This window comes from Salvelinus fontinalis, chromosome 24 (genome assembly GCF_029448725.1).
Source record: "Salvelinus fontinalis isolate EN_2023a chromosome 24, ASM2944872v1, whole genome shotgun sequence".
Lineage (NCBI taxonomy): Eukaryota > Metazoa > Chordata > Actinopteri > Salmoniformes > Salmonidae > Salvelinus > Salvelinus fontinalis.
The window spans coordinates 35,914,080-35,932,098 of record NC_074688.1 but is presented as its reverse complement, the minus strand read 5'-3'; the positions used below and the strand labels follow the sequence as shown (position 1 = coordinate 35,932,098).

The 18,019-nt window shown below is 45.1% G+C and overlaps 1 protein-coding gene across 5 annotated transcripts in view; it reads right to left on the bottom strand.

Annotated features, from left to right (window-relative positions):
• LOC129822365 (protocadherin Fat 3-like) overlaps positions 1-18,019 on the bottom strand; it is a 381,150-nt gene that overhangs the window by 15,528 nt on the left and 347,603 nt on the right. For all 5 annotated transcript variants that reach the window (XM_055880588.1, XM_055880589.1, XM_055880592.1 and 2 more), the window contains 5 exons: positions 15,761-16,562; positions 13,573-13,707; positions 13,183-13,340; positions 11,618-11,842; positions 8,009-8,252 (listed from right to left, as the gene is read on the bottom strand). In XM_055880588.1, coding sequence (XP_055736563.1) covers positions 8,009-8,252; positions 11,618-11,842; positions 13,183-13,340; positions 13,573-13,707; positions 15,761-16,562 — 1,564 coding nt within the window. The remainder of the gene's footprint in view (positions 1-8,008; positions 8,253-11,617; positions 11,843-13,182; positions 13,341-13,572; positions 13,708-15,760; positions 16,563-18,019) is intronic.

Below are 18,019 nucleotides of genomic sequence, written 5' to 3'. Positions count from 1 at the left end.
ACATATACATTCAACTTATTTCCTCAGCAAAAAATAATTTCCCCTCCTCTACAAAACAAAGCGCTCCTTCATATGTCCACTTCTCCTCAAACACAGGGAGATCTTTTACAGCTGAGAAGAACTCAAAATCCACTTTTATTCTTGCTTTCACTAATCCTTTAAAAACACATCTTTTATCCTTCTCATATCCTGTGTCTATTTTATGTTTCCTACTCAAAAAAATTGACATCTTAGCTTGTCCCAAAATAAAATTTAACATTTGACATTTTCTTTTCTTTTGCTTACTATATTGAAACCCCAAAATAAAAACATTGTTATTCAAAATCTCACCTACAGCTCTAAACAATGATTCCAGTATTTCCAATAAAGGTTTTATCCTCTCACACTCCATAAAACAGTGAAAAATGGTTTCTCTTATATTACAAAAAGGACATCCATCTCTAACATCTGAATTAATTACAGATACAAAAGCATTAACTGCAATAATGCCATGTAACACCCTCCATTGCATATCACCAGTACCCTTTTGTAACGGTGGTTTGTACAGTGCTCTCCATGCTGGCTTTACCTTGTCATCAATTCCCAATTTTACCCTCCATGGAGTGTCTTTTCTATTTTTCAATTTCTCTTTGTTTAACACCTTAACACACCCCCTATACAAATCCTTCCCATTCACCTCATCCAAACCCACCTCCTCCAACCCTCTCAAATCCAACAATATGCCCTTTCTCTCTGACTCTGTGATATTTGGTGTAATCCCTAATCTTGGAAATGAGACGTCTTCATCTTGTTCCTTCTTCTTGTGGCTATTAAGCATTCCCCACTCTTCCGCTGACAGAGCTTTCCTGCAGCTTCCCAGCATTTGTCCAACAATCCTTTCCGACCTCACCCCCAAATGTTCAGCCAACCGTCTTCCATCCATTAAGTCGGGCCCAGCCATTGCCATTAACTGTCTTAAGGTGATTATTTTACCCTTCGCCAGAATCTTGGAGAAATGTGGAACAGCTGCAGTTGTACAATCCAGTCTTGCCCCAAACACCAGAGGTTCCTCCAACAGCCAATGCACTGACTCCGCTGAAGTTCGTCTGGACACCTTCATTATGCTCCACACTCTGAGCAGACCTCTGTAAAACGGAGGTACTCCCTCCCTAGAAATCTGGCTACTATCAACCAGAAATAAAGCCTTCTTTAAACCTAATCCTCCAACCCTCTGTAACACAAGGCCTGCTACCCCCCTCCACACCACATTTTCCTGTCCATAAAGCAACCTTTGAATAAACTGAAAACGGAAAGCAGCAGCCCTACTAGCAAGATGTACCAGACCTTGTCCCCCCTCCTCTTTTGACAAACACAAAACACTTTGTGGAACCCAGTGATATTTATCCCCAAAAAAATCCACCATAATTGCCTGTATCTTAGCCAGAAGACCAGATGGTGGTTCTAAAACTGCCAACCGATGCCATAATGCAGAGGCAATCACATTGTTAACTATAATAGTTCGCCCCCTATATGACATTCGAGATAACAACCAACGCCATCTCCTCATCCTCCCTTCCACCATTTCAACCACCCCAATCCAATTTCTTTCCATAATCCCCTCATCTCCTAAGTACACTCCAAGATACTTAAACCCTCCCTTACACCATTCCAATCCCCCCGGCAAAGCCATGATCCCTCCAGACCATTCTCCAATCTGTAAAGCACAACTCTTTTCCCAATTTACTTTTGCCGAGGATATTCCCCTAAACCGATCAACCATTAGACTCAAACTATCCACGTCCGCTTGATTTTTCACTAAAACAACTACATCATCAGCATAGGCTGAAAGACGAATAGGAGGAATATCCTTGGAAAGGTACACCCCTTCAATGCGACTTCTAATGCTATTTAGTAGTGGCTCTATAGCAATGGCATACAGCATCCCTGATAAAGAACATCCCTGCCTAATACCTCTACACACTTTAAAAGGAGCACTCAAACCACCGTTAACTTTCAATACACTTTCAATGTCACCATATATCACCTTTATCATGTCAATAAAACCAGAGCTGAACCCAAACGCCTCAAGCGTATGCCATAAATATTGATGTTCAACTCGGTCAAATGCCTTTTCCTGATCAATTGAAATTAGACCTGCATCCAACCCAATAGCCCTAGAGATGTCCAAAAAGTCACGAATCAGAGAAATGTTATCCCCTATCTGCCTGCCAGGAACACAGTAGGACTGGTCCGTATGTATGATCTGCCCCATCACCTCCCTCAGCCTGTTGGACAAAGCCTTGGACAGGATCTTATAATCAGTGCACAATAAAGCCACCGGCCTCCAGTTTTTCACCTCCCTAGGGTCTCCCTTTTTGGGCAGTAAGGTGAGGACAGCCCTTCTGCAGCTTAATGGTAGTAACCCTCCGGTTAAACTATCACTAACTACTGCCAGCCAATCTTCTCCCAACATAGTCCAAAAAGACTTAAAAAAGTCAACGGGAAGCCCATCAAAGCCTGGTGCCCTTCCATTTTCCATGCCTTTTAATGCAGAGTATAACTCCTGCAAAGACAATGGTTGCTCAAGCTCAACCTGAGCTTCTGCATCCACCTTTGGGAGCCCATCAAGGAACTGCTGTGTCACTGTTTTATCCTCTTTGTACTCACACTTGTAGAGCTCAGCATAGAACTCTACTGCCCTCTTTCTAATTTCACTAGGGCTAGTGAGCTCTTGTCCAACAGCTGATTTGAGACAATGAATAATTTTTCTTTGTCCATTCTTTTTCTCTAAACCAAAGAAAAATTTGGATGAGGCATCCATTTCAGATATTCCCTGAAACTTACTTCTCACCAATGCCCCCTGTGCTCTGATACCCAGCAGGTCTGCCAATTCAACTTTTTTTTCCTTGAGTGCCTGCGTATGGCCTCGATCTCCTGTGGTCTCAACCAACGTCATGAGTTCCACTATTTCAAACTCTAGGGCTTTCATTGATCTGATGATATCCTTGGTGACATTCCTCGTGTATTGATTACAAAATTGTTGAATCTGGATTTTCCCTATATCCCACCACTGTTGAATGGATACAAAACTGTCCTTTTGAGACCTCCACCTCTCCCAGAAAAAACAAAAACATTTCCTGAAGTGAGCATCACTCAATAAAGTTATATTAAAATGCCAATATGCGCTTTTGGGTTTTACATCATTAATGAACACCACCTCTGTTATTAAACAATGATCAGAAAATCCCACTGGGGTTATCACACTTGATTTACAGACCTGAGATTGATGCTCAAAACAATAAAACCTATCTAACCTTGCCATAGAGATGATGTTCTCTCTCACATGCGCCCAGGTGTACTGCCTTGTGCCTCCATTTTGACTCCGCCAAATATCACACAATTCATGTGTTACAATGAGGCGTTTTAAAAAGGTCCTTGAGGCTATATGAGGTTCTTGGTGATTTCTATCTAAATCACTGACTGTGCAGTTAAAATCCCCAGCAATAAATAAATAATCTTCATTGTTACATTTCTCAATGGTATTTGATAATGTCTCTAAAAAACATACCCTCTCAACTGCCACCACTGGGGCATAGACATTTATCAGACACATAGTGATGTTTTCATACCTTGCTCTAACTTTTAATAACCTCCCCTCAACTACCTCTTCAACCTCATAAGACAAAGGCAAAAACCCCCTTGAGAACAATATAGCCACACCCCCACTTTTAGAATTTTTATGACTACACACCACTGTCCCCCCCCACTCCTTTTTCCACATAACTTCATTTTCCAAATTACTATGCGTTTCTTGTAGAAAAGTTATGTCACTTCCCTTTCCACTAATTAACTCATACACCATGGCTCTTTTTTTACCATCTCTTCCCCCATTTACGTTTAACCTGTCTAGGATCAGCGTGGCGCTAGCGGCACCCCCCCCCCCCCCCCCCCCACTGAAAAACCAGTGCCGCGAAATTCAAAAAAAATATTTTTTTAAAATATTTAACTTTCACACATTAAAGTCCAATACAGCTAATGAAAGACACAGATCTTGTGAATCCAGTCAACATTTCCGATTTTTAAAATGTTTTACAGGGAAGACACAATATGTAAAGATGTACATCTATTACCTAAAAACACATTAGCATAATCCACCATCTTTTATTTGTCCACCAACACCAGTAGCCATCACCAATTCGGCTAAACTAAGATATTTATAGCCCCTAACCAACAAAAAAACTCATTAGATGACAGTCTGATAACATATTTATGGTATGGGATAGGTTTTGTTAGAAAAAAGTGCATATTTCAGGTAGATGGCATAGTTTACAATTGCACCCACCATCACAAATGGACTAGAATAATTACAATGAGCAACGTGTTTACCTAACTACTAATCATCAAACATTTCGTAAAAATACACAGCATACACGAATCGAAAGACACAGATCCTGTGAATACAGACAATATTTCAGATTTTCTAAGTGTCTTACAGCGAAAACACAATAAATCGTTATATTAGCATAGCACATAGCACATAGCAGCCCAGCATTGATTCTAGCCAAAGTGGGCGATAACGTCAACATCGCCAAAAATATATTAATTTTTTCACTAACCTTCTCAGAATTCTTCAGATGACACTCCTGTAACATCATATTACACAATCCATATAGAGTTTGATCGAAAATGTTTATATTTAGCCACCAAAATCATGGTTAGACAATGTGAAATGTAGCTCAGCTGGTCAGAAAATGTCCTTGCGCCACTTAGACAGTGATCTACTCTTATACATAAATACTCATAAACGTGACTAAAAAATATAGGGTGGACAGGGATTGATAGACAATTTAATTCTTAATACAATTGCGTTATTACATTTTTTAATTTATCCTTACTTTTCAATACAGTTTGCGCCAAGCGAAGCTACGTCAAAAAACATGGCGTCCTAAGCCACTAAAATGTTTCGACAGAAACACGATTTATCATAATAAAAATGTCCTACCTTGAGCTGTTCTTCCATCAGTATCTTGGGCAAAGGATCCTTTCTTGGGAGAAATCGTCTTTTGGTGGAAAGCTGTCCTCTTGCCATGTGGAAATGTCAACTGCGTTCGGGATGAACTGAAAAGCGTGCCCAACTTTTCACATCGTTGCAAAAATAAATGTCCCAAAATCGCACTAAACGGATATAAATTGCTATAAAACGCCTTAAATTAACTACCTTATGATGTTTTTAACTCCTAAAACGAGTGAAAAGATGACCGGAGAAATATAACAGGCTAAACTAACGCTTGGAACAGGTGCGCGCCGGTGTCCTCTAGGCTCATGACGCAGCTCCCAAAGAATGACTAGCTTCAGGGTTTTTTCATTTGTAGGGCCTGTGAACGAGCAATCGACCCCGTTGGAATCGTCATCACGTAAAGGCATCCAGGGGAAGACGTAAGAAGTGTCCGTATAGTCATAGCAACGACAGTGCCCTTTTAAATGACTTCAGAAAAGTGGCCAACATTTCTCAAATCTGACTCCATGTCAGGGAAATTGCTGTAGAATGGGCTCTGTTCCACTTAGAGACAAAATTTCAACTCCTATAGAAACTATAGACTGTTTTCTATCCAATAATAATAATAATATGCATATTGTACGATCAAGGATTTTGTGGGAAGCCGTTTAAAAAATTAGCCAAATTAGCATAAGTAGTCTAAACAGCGCCCCCATCCCCAACAGGTTAAAGAAGAAATCTTAAAACTGCTCATGGATGAAATAAAAATACAGAAGATGATACAGCCACCCCATCTCTTTATAGAGTTAAAACTGAAACTAAACTCTTTCATTTTCTTTCGAATTTACATCACTTATCACTCTCGTGACCACTTTCTTGAGTCTAGCAATTTCAGGGCTTTTCAACCCTCCTCCTGTAATTTTTGACATCAGAAACTTTGCTGATTCAATAAACAATTCACTTTCAGGGAAAAAATCATTGACATTGTAATCCTGCATATATTTCTTCCCTTTTGTCACCTTCAGAAATTGACGTATCTTCTCAATTCCATATCTCCCTTCCACCCCATTTATCTCGCTATACTGTTGTGACGCGTCAGATGACTCACTCTCGCTGTCCTCCCCAGAAGAAAAATCCCCCATCTCTACCACTTGTTCATCTTCAACTGACTTATCACTCTCTACCTTTCTCTTAGAACTAGACCCTTCACCCCCCCTTACATTCTTCCTTTTACTCCTCGGTATTTTGAACACATCTGCTTCTTTTTCCATAATTTCGACCTCTTGCCCTCCAATTTCATTCTCCAGCACCACCTCAGCGACTGCAGTCGCAATCTCACCACCTGTTTCCCCTCCCTCTTTTTTCTGATCTACCACAATTTCCACCTTATCCACAATGCCTTCTTCTCCTACTTTTCCAACCACATCTGCCCACCTTCTCCCTTCCCCTGCACCCTTAGCATTTTCATCCCTTCGCGGTGGTGCGTTATTTGCACCAGCACTATAACTACTACCGGTCTCAGCGCGCTCATTCTCGGGACAACTGCGCACCAAATGCCCCTCTCTTCCACAACCAAAACATTTCATTGATTCAGTCGAAGCGTAAAATACGTAATCAAATCCATCAATCTTAAAACTGAACGCTAAATTCAGTTCATCTACGTCCTTTTTTAATATCATGTGCACTTGCCTCCTATGAGACACGACATGTTTCAGCAACGGAGATTTGCATCCAAAAAGAACCTTCTTTATTGTAGATACGATTTGACCATGACGCTCTAACTCTCGCTGCAACACTTCATCTTTAACAAAAGGTGGCACATTAGAAAGTATCACTTTTTTCGCTGGATTCATAAGCGGAAACACCTGCGTCTGTGTCTCCCGTAACACAACACCCGTCTCAACTATTTTATTCACCTTTTCAATAGAATCTAAGAAGATCACTACGGCGCTATTCATCCTTGAGGCTGATTTTATGCTATCATACCCAATGATAGCACCGACAGCAAGACTACATTCTTCTACTGAACACCCGGTCTCGGCTAGAATCTTCACGCCATGCCTCCTACTAAGTTTTTCAAACTCTACACATCCGCGAGTGGCCATTAGAAACCAGCCCCACCCGCTGGTTGTGCCCTCGCGAAAAAACCCACAAACAACCTCAAACGATCCCACCACCCTTATACGTGCTTAATGATAGTTAACCAATATACCCTAAAAACAACTAAACTAATCACTATATATATATATACATACCAAAACCCAATAGAGTGAAAAGAATTTCCATTCGCTCTCACAAACACTCCTGCTTGAGGACTCACTCCCAGCATGCACTCCGAAGAGAGAGAGAGAGAGAGAGAGAGAGAGAACAGAAGTGAGTCACAGTCCCACCTTTGGAAAAAACAGTCGGTCAAGTCAGTTTAATTAGGAGTTCATTATGGATTAATAATAGAATAACGTTGAGGGGAGATCCAGATCCCTGGAGAGGTTATAGTCTGCCAGCTGGCACAGATCATCATCCATCACCCTGATGACCTCCAAGTAAAACGCTAATCAATCAAACAATCAATCAGGAAATCAGTGTGTGTATTGTGGACACTAATGGTCACCAATAATCTTTGTCCTCGAGAGCTACAAGGTGGTGGAGGCTTTTGTTCCAACCCAGGCTGTTTGTTTCACACACACAACTGAGGAGGCTGTTGGGATGAGCAATAGGAGGACAGGCTCATTTTAATGGCTGGATTGTAATAAATAAAAGGATATCAAACACATCAAACATATAGAAAACCACATTTGACCCTGTTCCATTAATTCCATTTCAGCAATTACAATGAGCCCGTCCTCCTATAGCTCCTCCCACCAGCCTCCTCACACACACACACACACACACACACACACACACACACACACACACACACACACACACACACACACACACACACACACACACACACACACACACACACACACACACACACACACACACAACCTCTTGTGACCGCATCTATTTCCTCTTGCAGTTCTCCAGACTCACCACCGGAGGGCAGGCTGGTGCAGGTGGCTCCGTGGAGGCAGGGCTGTTTCAGGCAGGCGTCGGGGTAGAGAACACAGCCCAGCTTCAGCTCTGTCAGGCCCACCACCTCAGCATAGCGACTCCTCTTGTTCTGCAGGGGCAACTCGTTGTTGTTGAGCATCACAGAGTCCAGGCAGCCCTGGAAACCATCCGTCACCCGAGGACCCTTCTTGTCTGTCAGGCTGCGAGAGTTAGGAGGCTGGACCTGGGGGGAGAGGAGAGAATTATGTATACATACAAACATTCAAACAAATACTGTATAGAAATAGGTATAGCACACAAACTATAATATCAAACCAGAATACCAAGCTTTTTCATGTTGTTTTCTGAATATGGAGCAAGTCATGTTCAGACAACAATTTGAAAGACAAAGATTCTGATCCCCAAATACACTAAATACAGTACATTCATTTATACACACACAGGCTGTGTTTCCTCAGAGCTTCCTATCTAACGCCTCCCATCCAGAGCCTCCTATCTAGAGCTTCCTATCCAGTTTCCTATCTAACGCTTCCCATCCAGAGCCTCCTATCCAGAGCTTCCTATCCAGAGCTTCCTATCTAATGCTTCCCATTCAGAGCCTCCTATCCAGAGCTTCCTATCTAGAGCATCATTTGCAGAGCTTCCTACCAGAGTTTCCTATCTAATGCTTCCTATCCAGAGCTTCCTATCTAGAGCTTCCCATCCAGAGCCTCCCATCCAGAGCCTCCTATCCAGAGCTTCCTATCTAACGCTTCCCATCCAGAGCTTCCTATCTAGAGCTTCCTTTGCAGAGCTTCCTACCAGAGCTTCCTATCCAGAGTTTCCTATCTAATGCTTCCCATCCAGAGCCTCCTATCCAGAGCTTCCTATCTAGAGCTTCCTTTGCAGAGCTTCCTATCTAGAGCTTCCTTTGCAGAGCTTCCTACCAGAGCTTCCTATCCAGAGTTTCCTATCTAATGCTTCCCATCCAGAGCCTCCTATCCAGAGCTTCCTATCTAGAGCTTCCTTTGCAGAGCTTCCTATCTAGAGCTTCCTATCTAGAGCTTCCTACCAGAGCTTCCTATCCAGAGCTTCCTATCTAATGCTTCCCATCCAGAGCCTCCTATCCAGCGTTTCCTATCTAATGCTTCCCATCCAGAGCCTCCTATCCAGAGCTTCCTATCAAGAGCTTCCTATCCAGAGTTTCCTATCTAATGCTTCCCATCCAGAGCCTCCTATCCAGAGCTTCCTATCAAGAGCTTCCTATACAGAGCTTCCCGTCCAGAGCTTCCTATCCAGAGCTTCCTATCCAGCGTCTTGTGTTGTGTTCCTCACTCTAACTAGATTAAATTGGTAAGAGCACTATAGAGAAACACTATACTTACACATACAAATCCATAACGCTTTGAGATGCAAAACACACATCAGCCACGCCCAAACAAACATATCAGTGTCCCTATAACACACAACCCCCCCACTCACACAACCCCCCCACTCTGAAAAAATCTGTCACACGCACACCTACATGTTTAACAATTAATTTGCATTCAAAATCCTATTTTCTCTAATCCCTAACCTTAACCTGTTGAGGCTGGGGGCGCTGTTGTCACTATTTATGCTAATCGTGTAATTTTTGAAACGGCTTCCCACAAAATTCTTGATCGTACAATATACATATTATTATTATTATTGGATAGAAAACAGTCTATAGTTTCTATAGGAGTTGAAATTTTGTCTCTAAGTGGAACAGAACCCATTCTACAGCAATTTCCCTGACATGGAGTCAGATTTCAGAAATGTTGGCCCCTGATCTGGAGTCAGTTAAAAGGCCACAGTTATTGCTATGAGTATACGGACACTGCTTACGTCTTCCCCTGGATGCCTTTACGTGATGACGATTTGAATGGGGTCGATTGCGCGTTCACAGGCACTACAAATTAAAAAACCCTGTAGCTAGTCACTCTTTTCTTGCTGCGTCATGCGCCTGGAGGACATCGACCCGCACTTGTTCCAAGCATTAGTGGAGGGAGTAATATTACTCTGGTCATGTTTCTACTCGTTATAGGAGTTAAAAACATCATAAGGTAGTTAATTTAAAGCGTTTTATAGCAATTTATATCCGTTTAGTGCGATTTTGGGACATTTATTTCTGAAACGCTGTGAATCACTGGGCACGCTTCCAGTTCATCCCGAACGCAGTTGGCATTTCCACATGGCAAGAGGACAGCTTTCCACCAAAAGACGATTAGACCCAAGAAAGGATCCTTTGCCCAAGATACTGATGGAAGAACAGCTCAAAGTAGGACATTTTTATTATGATAAATCGTGTTTCTGTCAAAATATGTTAGTGGCTTAGGACGCCATGTTTTTTGACGTAGCTTCGCTTGGCGCAAACTGTATTGAAAAGTAAGGATAATTTAAAAAATGTAATTCCGCGATTGTATTAAGAATTAAATTGTCTATCAATCGCTGTCCACCCTATATTTTTTAGTCACGTTTATGAGCATTTATGTATAAGAGTAGATCACTGTCTAATATGGCGCACGGACATTTTCTCACCAGCTGGGCTACATTTCACATTGTCTAACCATGATTTTGGTGGCTAAATATGCACATTTTCGAACAAACTGTATATGAATGTTGTAATGTGATGTTACAGGGGTGTCATCTGAAGAATTCTGAGAAGGTTAGTGAAAAAAATAATATATTTTGGCGATGTTGACGTTATCGCTCTCTTTGGCTAGAATCAATGCTGGGCTGCTATGTGCTATGTGCTATGCTAATATAACGATTTATTGTGTTTTCGCTGTAAGACACTTAGAAAATCTGAACTATTGTCTGTATTCACAGGATCTGTGTCTTTCGATTAGTGTATGCTGTGTATTTTTACGAAATGTTTGATGATTAGTAAGTAGGTAAACACGTTGCTCTATGTAGTTATTCTAGTCCATTTGTGACGGTGGGTGCAATTGTAACCTATGCCATCTACCTGAAATATGCACATTTTTCTAACAAAACCTATCCCATACCATAAATATGTTATCAGACTGTCATCTGATGAGTTCTTTTCTTGGTTAGGGGCTATAAATATCTTAGTTTAGCCGAATTGGTGATAGCTACTGGTGTTGGTGGACAAATAAAAGATGGTGGATTATGCTAATATGTTTTTAGGTAATAGATTTACATCTTTACATATTGTGTCTTCCCTGTAAAACATTTTAAAAATCGGACATGTTGGCTGGATTCACAAGATCTGTGTCTTTCATTAGCTGTATTGGACTTTAATGTGTGAAAGTTAAATATTAAAAAAAAATTTTTTTTTTGAATTTCGCGGCTCTGCCTTTTCAGTGGGGGTGGGGGGGGGAGTGCCGCTAGCGGCACCCTCATCCTAGACAGGCTAACCTAACTCCTAACTCTACTTCTAACCCGAACCAAAATTGTAACCCTAAACCTAACCCCTGAACCTAAAATAGCCTTTTTCCTTGTGTGGACTGGAGAAATGACCCCAATTTTCCTTGTTTTACTATCCTTGTATTACTTCTGGTCCCCACAAGGATAATAAAACCAAAAACACACACACACACCCCTTCCCCTCCACAGAAAGCCCACCTGTGCTCCAAAGTAGATAGACCCATCTGCCCCTAGTGGTTGGAAGCTTGGTGGTCCTCTCCTCCTCTCCACATAGCTGTCGTCCAGAGACAGACTGGTGAAGTTCCGGTTGAGCTCCAGAGTCACCGTGTGCCAGTTGCCATCGTTGATGGGCCTCCCAGAGATACCCAGCATACCAGGGCTGTTCCCACAGTCCAGCTGGAACCACAGTTTACCCTCCTCTAGCTGTCAATCACAACAAGATAGGCAGGATTTAGACACAGACGAGTGGCTTAGCTTCAGGTAATAACAAGGGTGGATCGTGCTGTGGGTATCCAGACTATCCATGCATGTGTACAGTGTGTGTACCTTGAATATAAAACAGTAGGCTGATCACGTCTGTCTGTTATGTTCAGTATAGTACAGGGATTAGCATGTCTAGGTGTGTACCTGAAACAGGGGTCAGCAAGTGTACGTGTGTGTGTGTACCAGTGTGTGTGTGTGTGTGTGGGTACCTTCAGTATGGTGCAGGGGTCAGTGTGTGTGTGTGTGGGGGTACCTTCAGTATAGTGCAGGGGTCAGTGTGTGTGTGTGGGTACCTTCAGTATGGTACAGGGGTCAGTGTGTGTGTGTGGGTACCTTCAATATGGTACAGGGGTCAGTGTGTGTGTGTGTGGGTACCTTCAGTATGGTACAGGGGTCAGTGTGTGTGTGTGGGTACCTTCAGTATGGTGCAGGGGTCAGTGTGTGTGTGTGGGGGTACCTTCAGTATGGTGCAGGGGTCAGTGTGTGTGTGTGTGGGGGTACCTTCAGTATAGTGCAGGGGTCAGTGTGTGTGTGTGGGTACCTTCAGTATGGTACAGGGGTCAGTGTGTGTGTGTGGGTACCTTCAGTATGGTACAGGGGTCAGAGTGTGTGTGTGTGGGTACCTTCAAATATGGTACAGGGGTCAGTGTGTGTGTGTGTGGGTACCTTCAGTACGGTGCAGGGGTCAGTGTGTGTGTGTGGGGGTACCTTCAGTATGGTGCAGGGGTCAGTATGTGTGTGTGGGGGTACCTTCAGTATGGTGCAGGGGTCAGTGTGTGTGTGTGTGGGTACCTTCAGTATGGTGCAGGGGTCAGTGTGTGTGGGTACCTTCAGTATGGTGCAGGGGTCAGTATGTGTGTGTGTGGGTACCTTCAGTATGGTACAGGGGTCAGTGTGTGTGTGTGTGTGTGTGTGTGTGGGTAACTTCAGTATAGTGCAGGGGTCAGTGTGTGTGTGTGTGTGTAGGTACCTTCAGTATAGTGCAGGGGTCAGAGTGTGTGTGTGTGGGTACCTTCAGTATAGTGCAGGGGTCAGTGTGTGTGTGTGTGGGTACCTTCAGTATAGTGCAGGGGTCAGTGTGTGTGTGTGTGGGTACCTTCAGTATAGTGCAGGGGTCAGAGTGTGTGTGTGTGGGTACCTTCAGTATAGTGCAGGGGTCAGAGTGTGTGTGTGTGGGTACCTTCAGTATAGTGCAGGGGTCAGAGTGTGTGTGTGTGTGTGTGGGTAACTTCAGTATAGTGCAGGGGTCAGTGTGTGTGTGTGTGTGTGTGTGTGGGTACCTTCAGTATAGTGCAGGGGTCAGAGTGTGTGTACATGATGATTCCTCTGCTCTGTAGAGTTCTGATTCTCAGTCCCAGCTTCATCTCTCCTGTCCTCCCTCCATCAGACACTTTATACTTGATATAGCTGTTCCCTGAGAAACTCAGAGACGTGTGACCTGCATACACACACACACACACACACACACACACACACACACACACACACACACACACACACACACACACACACACACACACACACACACACACACACACACACACACACACACACACACACAAATGCAGAGTCAGAGCACATACACACACACACACACATGCATGATTGAACACATTTGGAATTCCACAAATTACACCACATTTACAAAGGATCCAAACATTCAAAAGCACCTGCACACTCTCCTAGTTTCCCTGGTGGACACTGGCAGGCGTACGGTACTCTGGTGCCCTCTGTGCCCACACACTGCATGTCTCCTGGGCAGGGCTGCTCATCACACAACTCTGAGGCTGGGGGACAGCTACCATCTGAGGGAGGGAGAGACAGGAGGGAGAGAGAGGAGGGAGGGAGAGAGAGAGAAAGAGAGAGGAGGGAGAGAGAGAGAGGAGGGAGGGATAGAGAGAAAGAAAGAAGAGGAGCGAGAGAGAGAGGAGAGAGGCGGGAGGGAGAGAGGGAGGGGGAGAGAGAGGGGGGAGAGAGTGAGAGAGATAAGAGGAGCGAGAGGGAGAGAGAGAGAGAGAGAGGAGGGAGGGAGAGAGGGAGGGAGAGAGAGAGGAGGGAGGGAGGGATAGAGAGAAAGAAAGAAAGAAGAGGAGCGAGAGGGAGAGAGAGGGGGGAGGGAGAGAGAGAGGAGGGAGAGAGAGAGGAGGGAGAGAGAGAGGAGGGAGAGGAGTGAGAGAGAAAGAGATAAGAGGAGCGAGAGGGAGAGAGAGAGAGGAGGCAGGGAGAGAGAGAGGAGGGAGGGAGAGAGAGAAAGAAAGAAGAGGAGCGAGAGGGAGAGAGAGAGAGAGAGAGAGGCGGGAGGGAGAGAGGGAGGCAGGGAGGGAGGGAGGGAGAGGAGGGAGGGAGAGAGAGAGAGAGAGGAGGAAGAGAGAGGAGGGGGAGAGAGCGGGAGAGAGAGAGAGGAGGGAGAGAGAGAGAGAGAGAGAGAGAGAGAGAAGAGGAGTGAGAGAGAAGAGGGAGGGAGAGAGAGAGAGAAAGAAAGAAGAGGGGCGAGAGAGAGAGGAGGGAGGGAGAGAGAGATGATGGAGAGAGATGAAGGATGGAGAGAGAGAGAGAAGAGGAGCGAGAGAGAGAGGAGGGAGGGAGAGAGAGAGAGGAGGGAGGGAGAGAGAGAGAGAAAGAGAGAGAGAGGAGGGATGGAGAGAGAGAGAAAGAAGAGGGAGGGAGGGAGAGAGGAGAGAGAGAGGAGGGAGCGAGAGAAATAAAGAAAGAAGTGGAGCGAGAGAGATGAGAGAGAGAGGAGGGAGAGAGCGAGAGGAGGGAGAGAGAGAGAGAGAAGAGGAGTGAGAGAGAGGAGGGATGAGAGAGAGAAAGAAAGAAGTGGAGCGAGAGAAAGGAGAGAGAGGAGGGAGGGAGAGAGAGAGAGAGGAGGCAGAGAATGAATGAGGGAGGGAGAGAGAGAGAGAGAGAGAGAGAGGAGGGAGAGAGAGGAGGGAGAGAGAGGAGGGAGAGAGAGATGAGAGAGAGAGAGAGAGAGAGAAGAGGAGCGAGAGAGGAGGGAGGGATAGAAAGAAAGAAGAGGGGCGAGAGAGAGGAGAGAGAGAGGAGGGAGGAAGAGAGAGAGAGAGAGGAGGGAGAGAAAGATGAGGAGCGAGAGAGAGGAGAGAGAGGAGGGAGGGAGAGAGAGAGAGGAGGGAGGGAGAGAGAGAAAGAGGAGGGATGGAGAGAGAGGAGTGAGAGAGAGAGAAGAGAGAGAGGAGGGAGGGAGAGAGAGAGGAGGGAGGGAGAGAGAGATGTGAGCGTTGAAACAAAGGAGAGAAAGGAAGAGTGAGGGGAATGGGGAGGTAGAAAGAGAGACAGGAGGGGAGAGATTAAGGGATTGAGAGAGAGGGAGGAAGGGGAAGAGGTTAACACAACATGAAAGGAAAAGAGAAGAGAAGGAGAGGGTGTGAAACAGAGTGAGACAGGAGACAGAGGGTAGAAGGAGGAAGGGAGCGAGAAGCGTGAAACGAGAGAAAGGAAGAAAAGAAAGGATGAATAAAGAGAGCAAGAGAGGACAAGTTAATTTAGGGTTATTCAGAGTAGAGGCAGCCAAATCCTCATTCCCCAGGAGACGTGCTAATCACGTTAGCCACAACATGCTAATTCAATCTACTGGGGGGTCTAATCCCAGGGGTAAATACACACTCAAGATGCCATCAGCTTTCTATCAGTATTTATACAATCAGACAGAGTGGTCGTTACAGTGCAGATCATGCAGACGTCAACAATGTCTATGCCTAATGTACAGCTCTCTAAAGGATACTTGTGACACTCTAGTTTGTGTGTATGTTGCTGTATGAGTATGTGAGTGCATCACGATGCATATACATTGATATGATACATGGGTGTAGCATATCTGTGGGTGCAGGTCCTCACCAGTGCAGGTGCAGCGTGTGGTCCTGTGGAAGCGTGGCGACACAAAGCTAACCCTGGGTGTGCTGTAGGTGATGAGAGCGTGAGAGTCCAACACAATGCTCTGCTCACACTGGGCCCCACGACACTCAAGCCCAGAACAGTTCTTATCCAAGATGGCCGACACCCTCAGCACTTCCTCCAGCTGCCTCCGCGAGGCGCTCAGCTTCTGGGTCAGGTACGCTGCCTTGTAGAACCCTCCCCCAGCCGTCTCCACAGCAACCAGCAGATCCAGCTGACTGGTCCCGCCCACGGGCTGCAGACTGAGCACGTGCAGTGCGTCCTGCTTCTGCGTTGCCGCGGCAACCTTCAGGACTTTCACCACGTTTTTTAGATGTGTTGCCACGAAGTCGTGGGGTTGCACACTCTCAAAACGCACCGTCACTGCCTCGCGCAGCATCTCTGGCGATGCCTGCTCCACGTGCACGCTCACAGCCACGGGCACGGCGAAGCGTCCGTCACTCACGCTGGCGTTGAGGGAGTAGCGACCGGCGTCCAGGCCACCCAGGGCTATGATCTTACCGTCTCTCGGACTGATCTTAAAGAGGGAGCGTTGAGACGGAGGGGCGTGGCCGAAGGTCAGGACATCGTAGGGGTCTGCGTCAGTGGCGTGCAGCTGGCCGATGACTCCTCCAGGAAACTCGTCCTCCATGGTGATGATGTGGACCTCCAGGGGTAGCGCTACGGGCCGGTGAAGGCTCTCCTCAATCACACGCACCGTCAGGGTAGAGGAGGAGGACAGACGGGGCTTACCTGAGTCCCTTACCTGGAAGTAGGGGGAGGAGGGGAGAAGCAAAGGATTAACACAGAGCCAAAAAACATCCATCACAATGTAACCCCATGTGGGATTTAATAACACAGACCTTCCAGAAGATTTCTGGTTGTAAGACATGGTGCTAACAGTAACAGGGTTGACCAGCAGGTTGTAAGACATGGTGCTAACAGTAACAGGGTTGACCAGCAGGTTGTAAGACATGGTGCTAACAGTAACAGGGTTGACCAGCAGGTTGTAAGACATGGTGTTATCACTAACAGGGTTGACCAGCAGGTTGTAAGACATGGTGTTAACACTAACAGGGTTGACCAGCAGGTTGTAATACCTGGTGTTAATTAACACTAACAGGGTTGACCAGCTGGTTGTAAGACATGGTGCTAACAGTAACAGGGTTGACCAGCTGGTTGTAATACCTGGTGTTAATTAACACTAACAGGGTTGACCAGTTGGTTGTAAGACATGGTGCTAACAGTAACAGGGTTGACCAGCTGGTTATAAGAAATGGTGTTAACAGTAACAGGGTTGACCAGCTGGTTGTAAGACCTGGTGCTAACAGTAACAGGGTTGACCAGCTGGTTGTAAGACATGGTGTTAACAGTAACAGGGTTGACCAGCAGGTTGTAAGACATGGTGTTAACACTAACAGGGTTGACCAGCTGGTTGTAAGACCTGGTGTTAATTAACACTAACAGGGTTGACCAGCTGGTTGTAAGACATGGTGCTAACAGTAACAGGGTGGACCAGCTGGTTGTAATACCTGGTGTTAATTAACACTAACAGGGTTGACCAGCTGGTTGTAAGACATGGTGCTAACAGCAACAGGGTTGACCAGCTGGTTATAAGAAATGGTGCTAACAGTAACAGGGTTGACCAGCTGGTTGTAAGACATGGTGCTAACAGTAACAGGGTTGACCAGCTGGTTGTAAGACATGGTGCTAACAGTAACAGGGTTGACCAGCTGGTTGTAAGACATGGTGCTAACAGTAACAGGGTTGACCAGCTGGTTATAAGACATGGTGTTAACAGTAACAGGGTTGACCAGCTGGTTGTAAGACATGGTGCTAACAGTAACAGGGTTGACCAGCTGGTTATAAGACATGGTGTTAACAGTAACAGGGTTGACCAGCAGGTTGTAAGACATGGTGCTAACAGTAACAGGGTTGACCAGCAGGTTGTAAGACATGGTGCTAACAGTAACAGGGTTGACCAGCAGGTTGTAAGACATGGTGTTAACAGTAACAGGGTTGACCAGCTGGTTATAAGACATGGTGTTAATTAACACTAACAGGGTTGACCAGCTGGTTGTAATACCTGGTGCTAACACTAACAGGGTTGACCAGCAGGTTGTAAGACATGGTGCTAACAGTAACAGGGTTGACCAGCTGGTTGTAAGACATGGTGTTAACACTAACAGGGTTGACCAGCTGGTTGTAAGACATGGTGTTAAC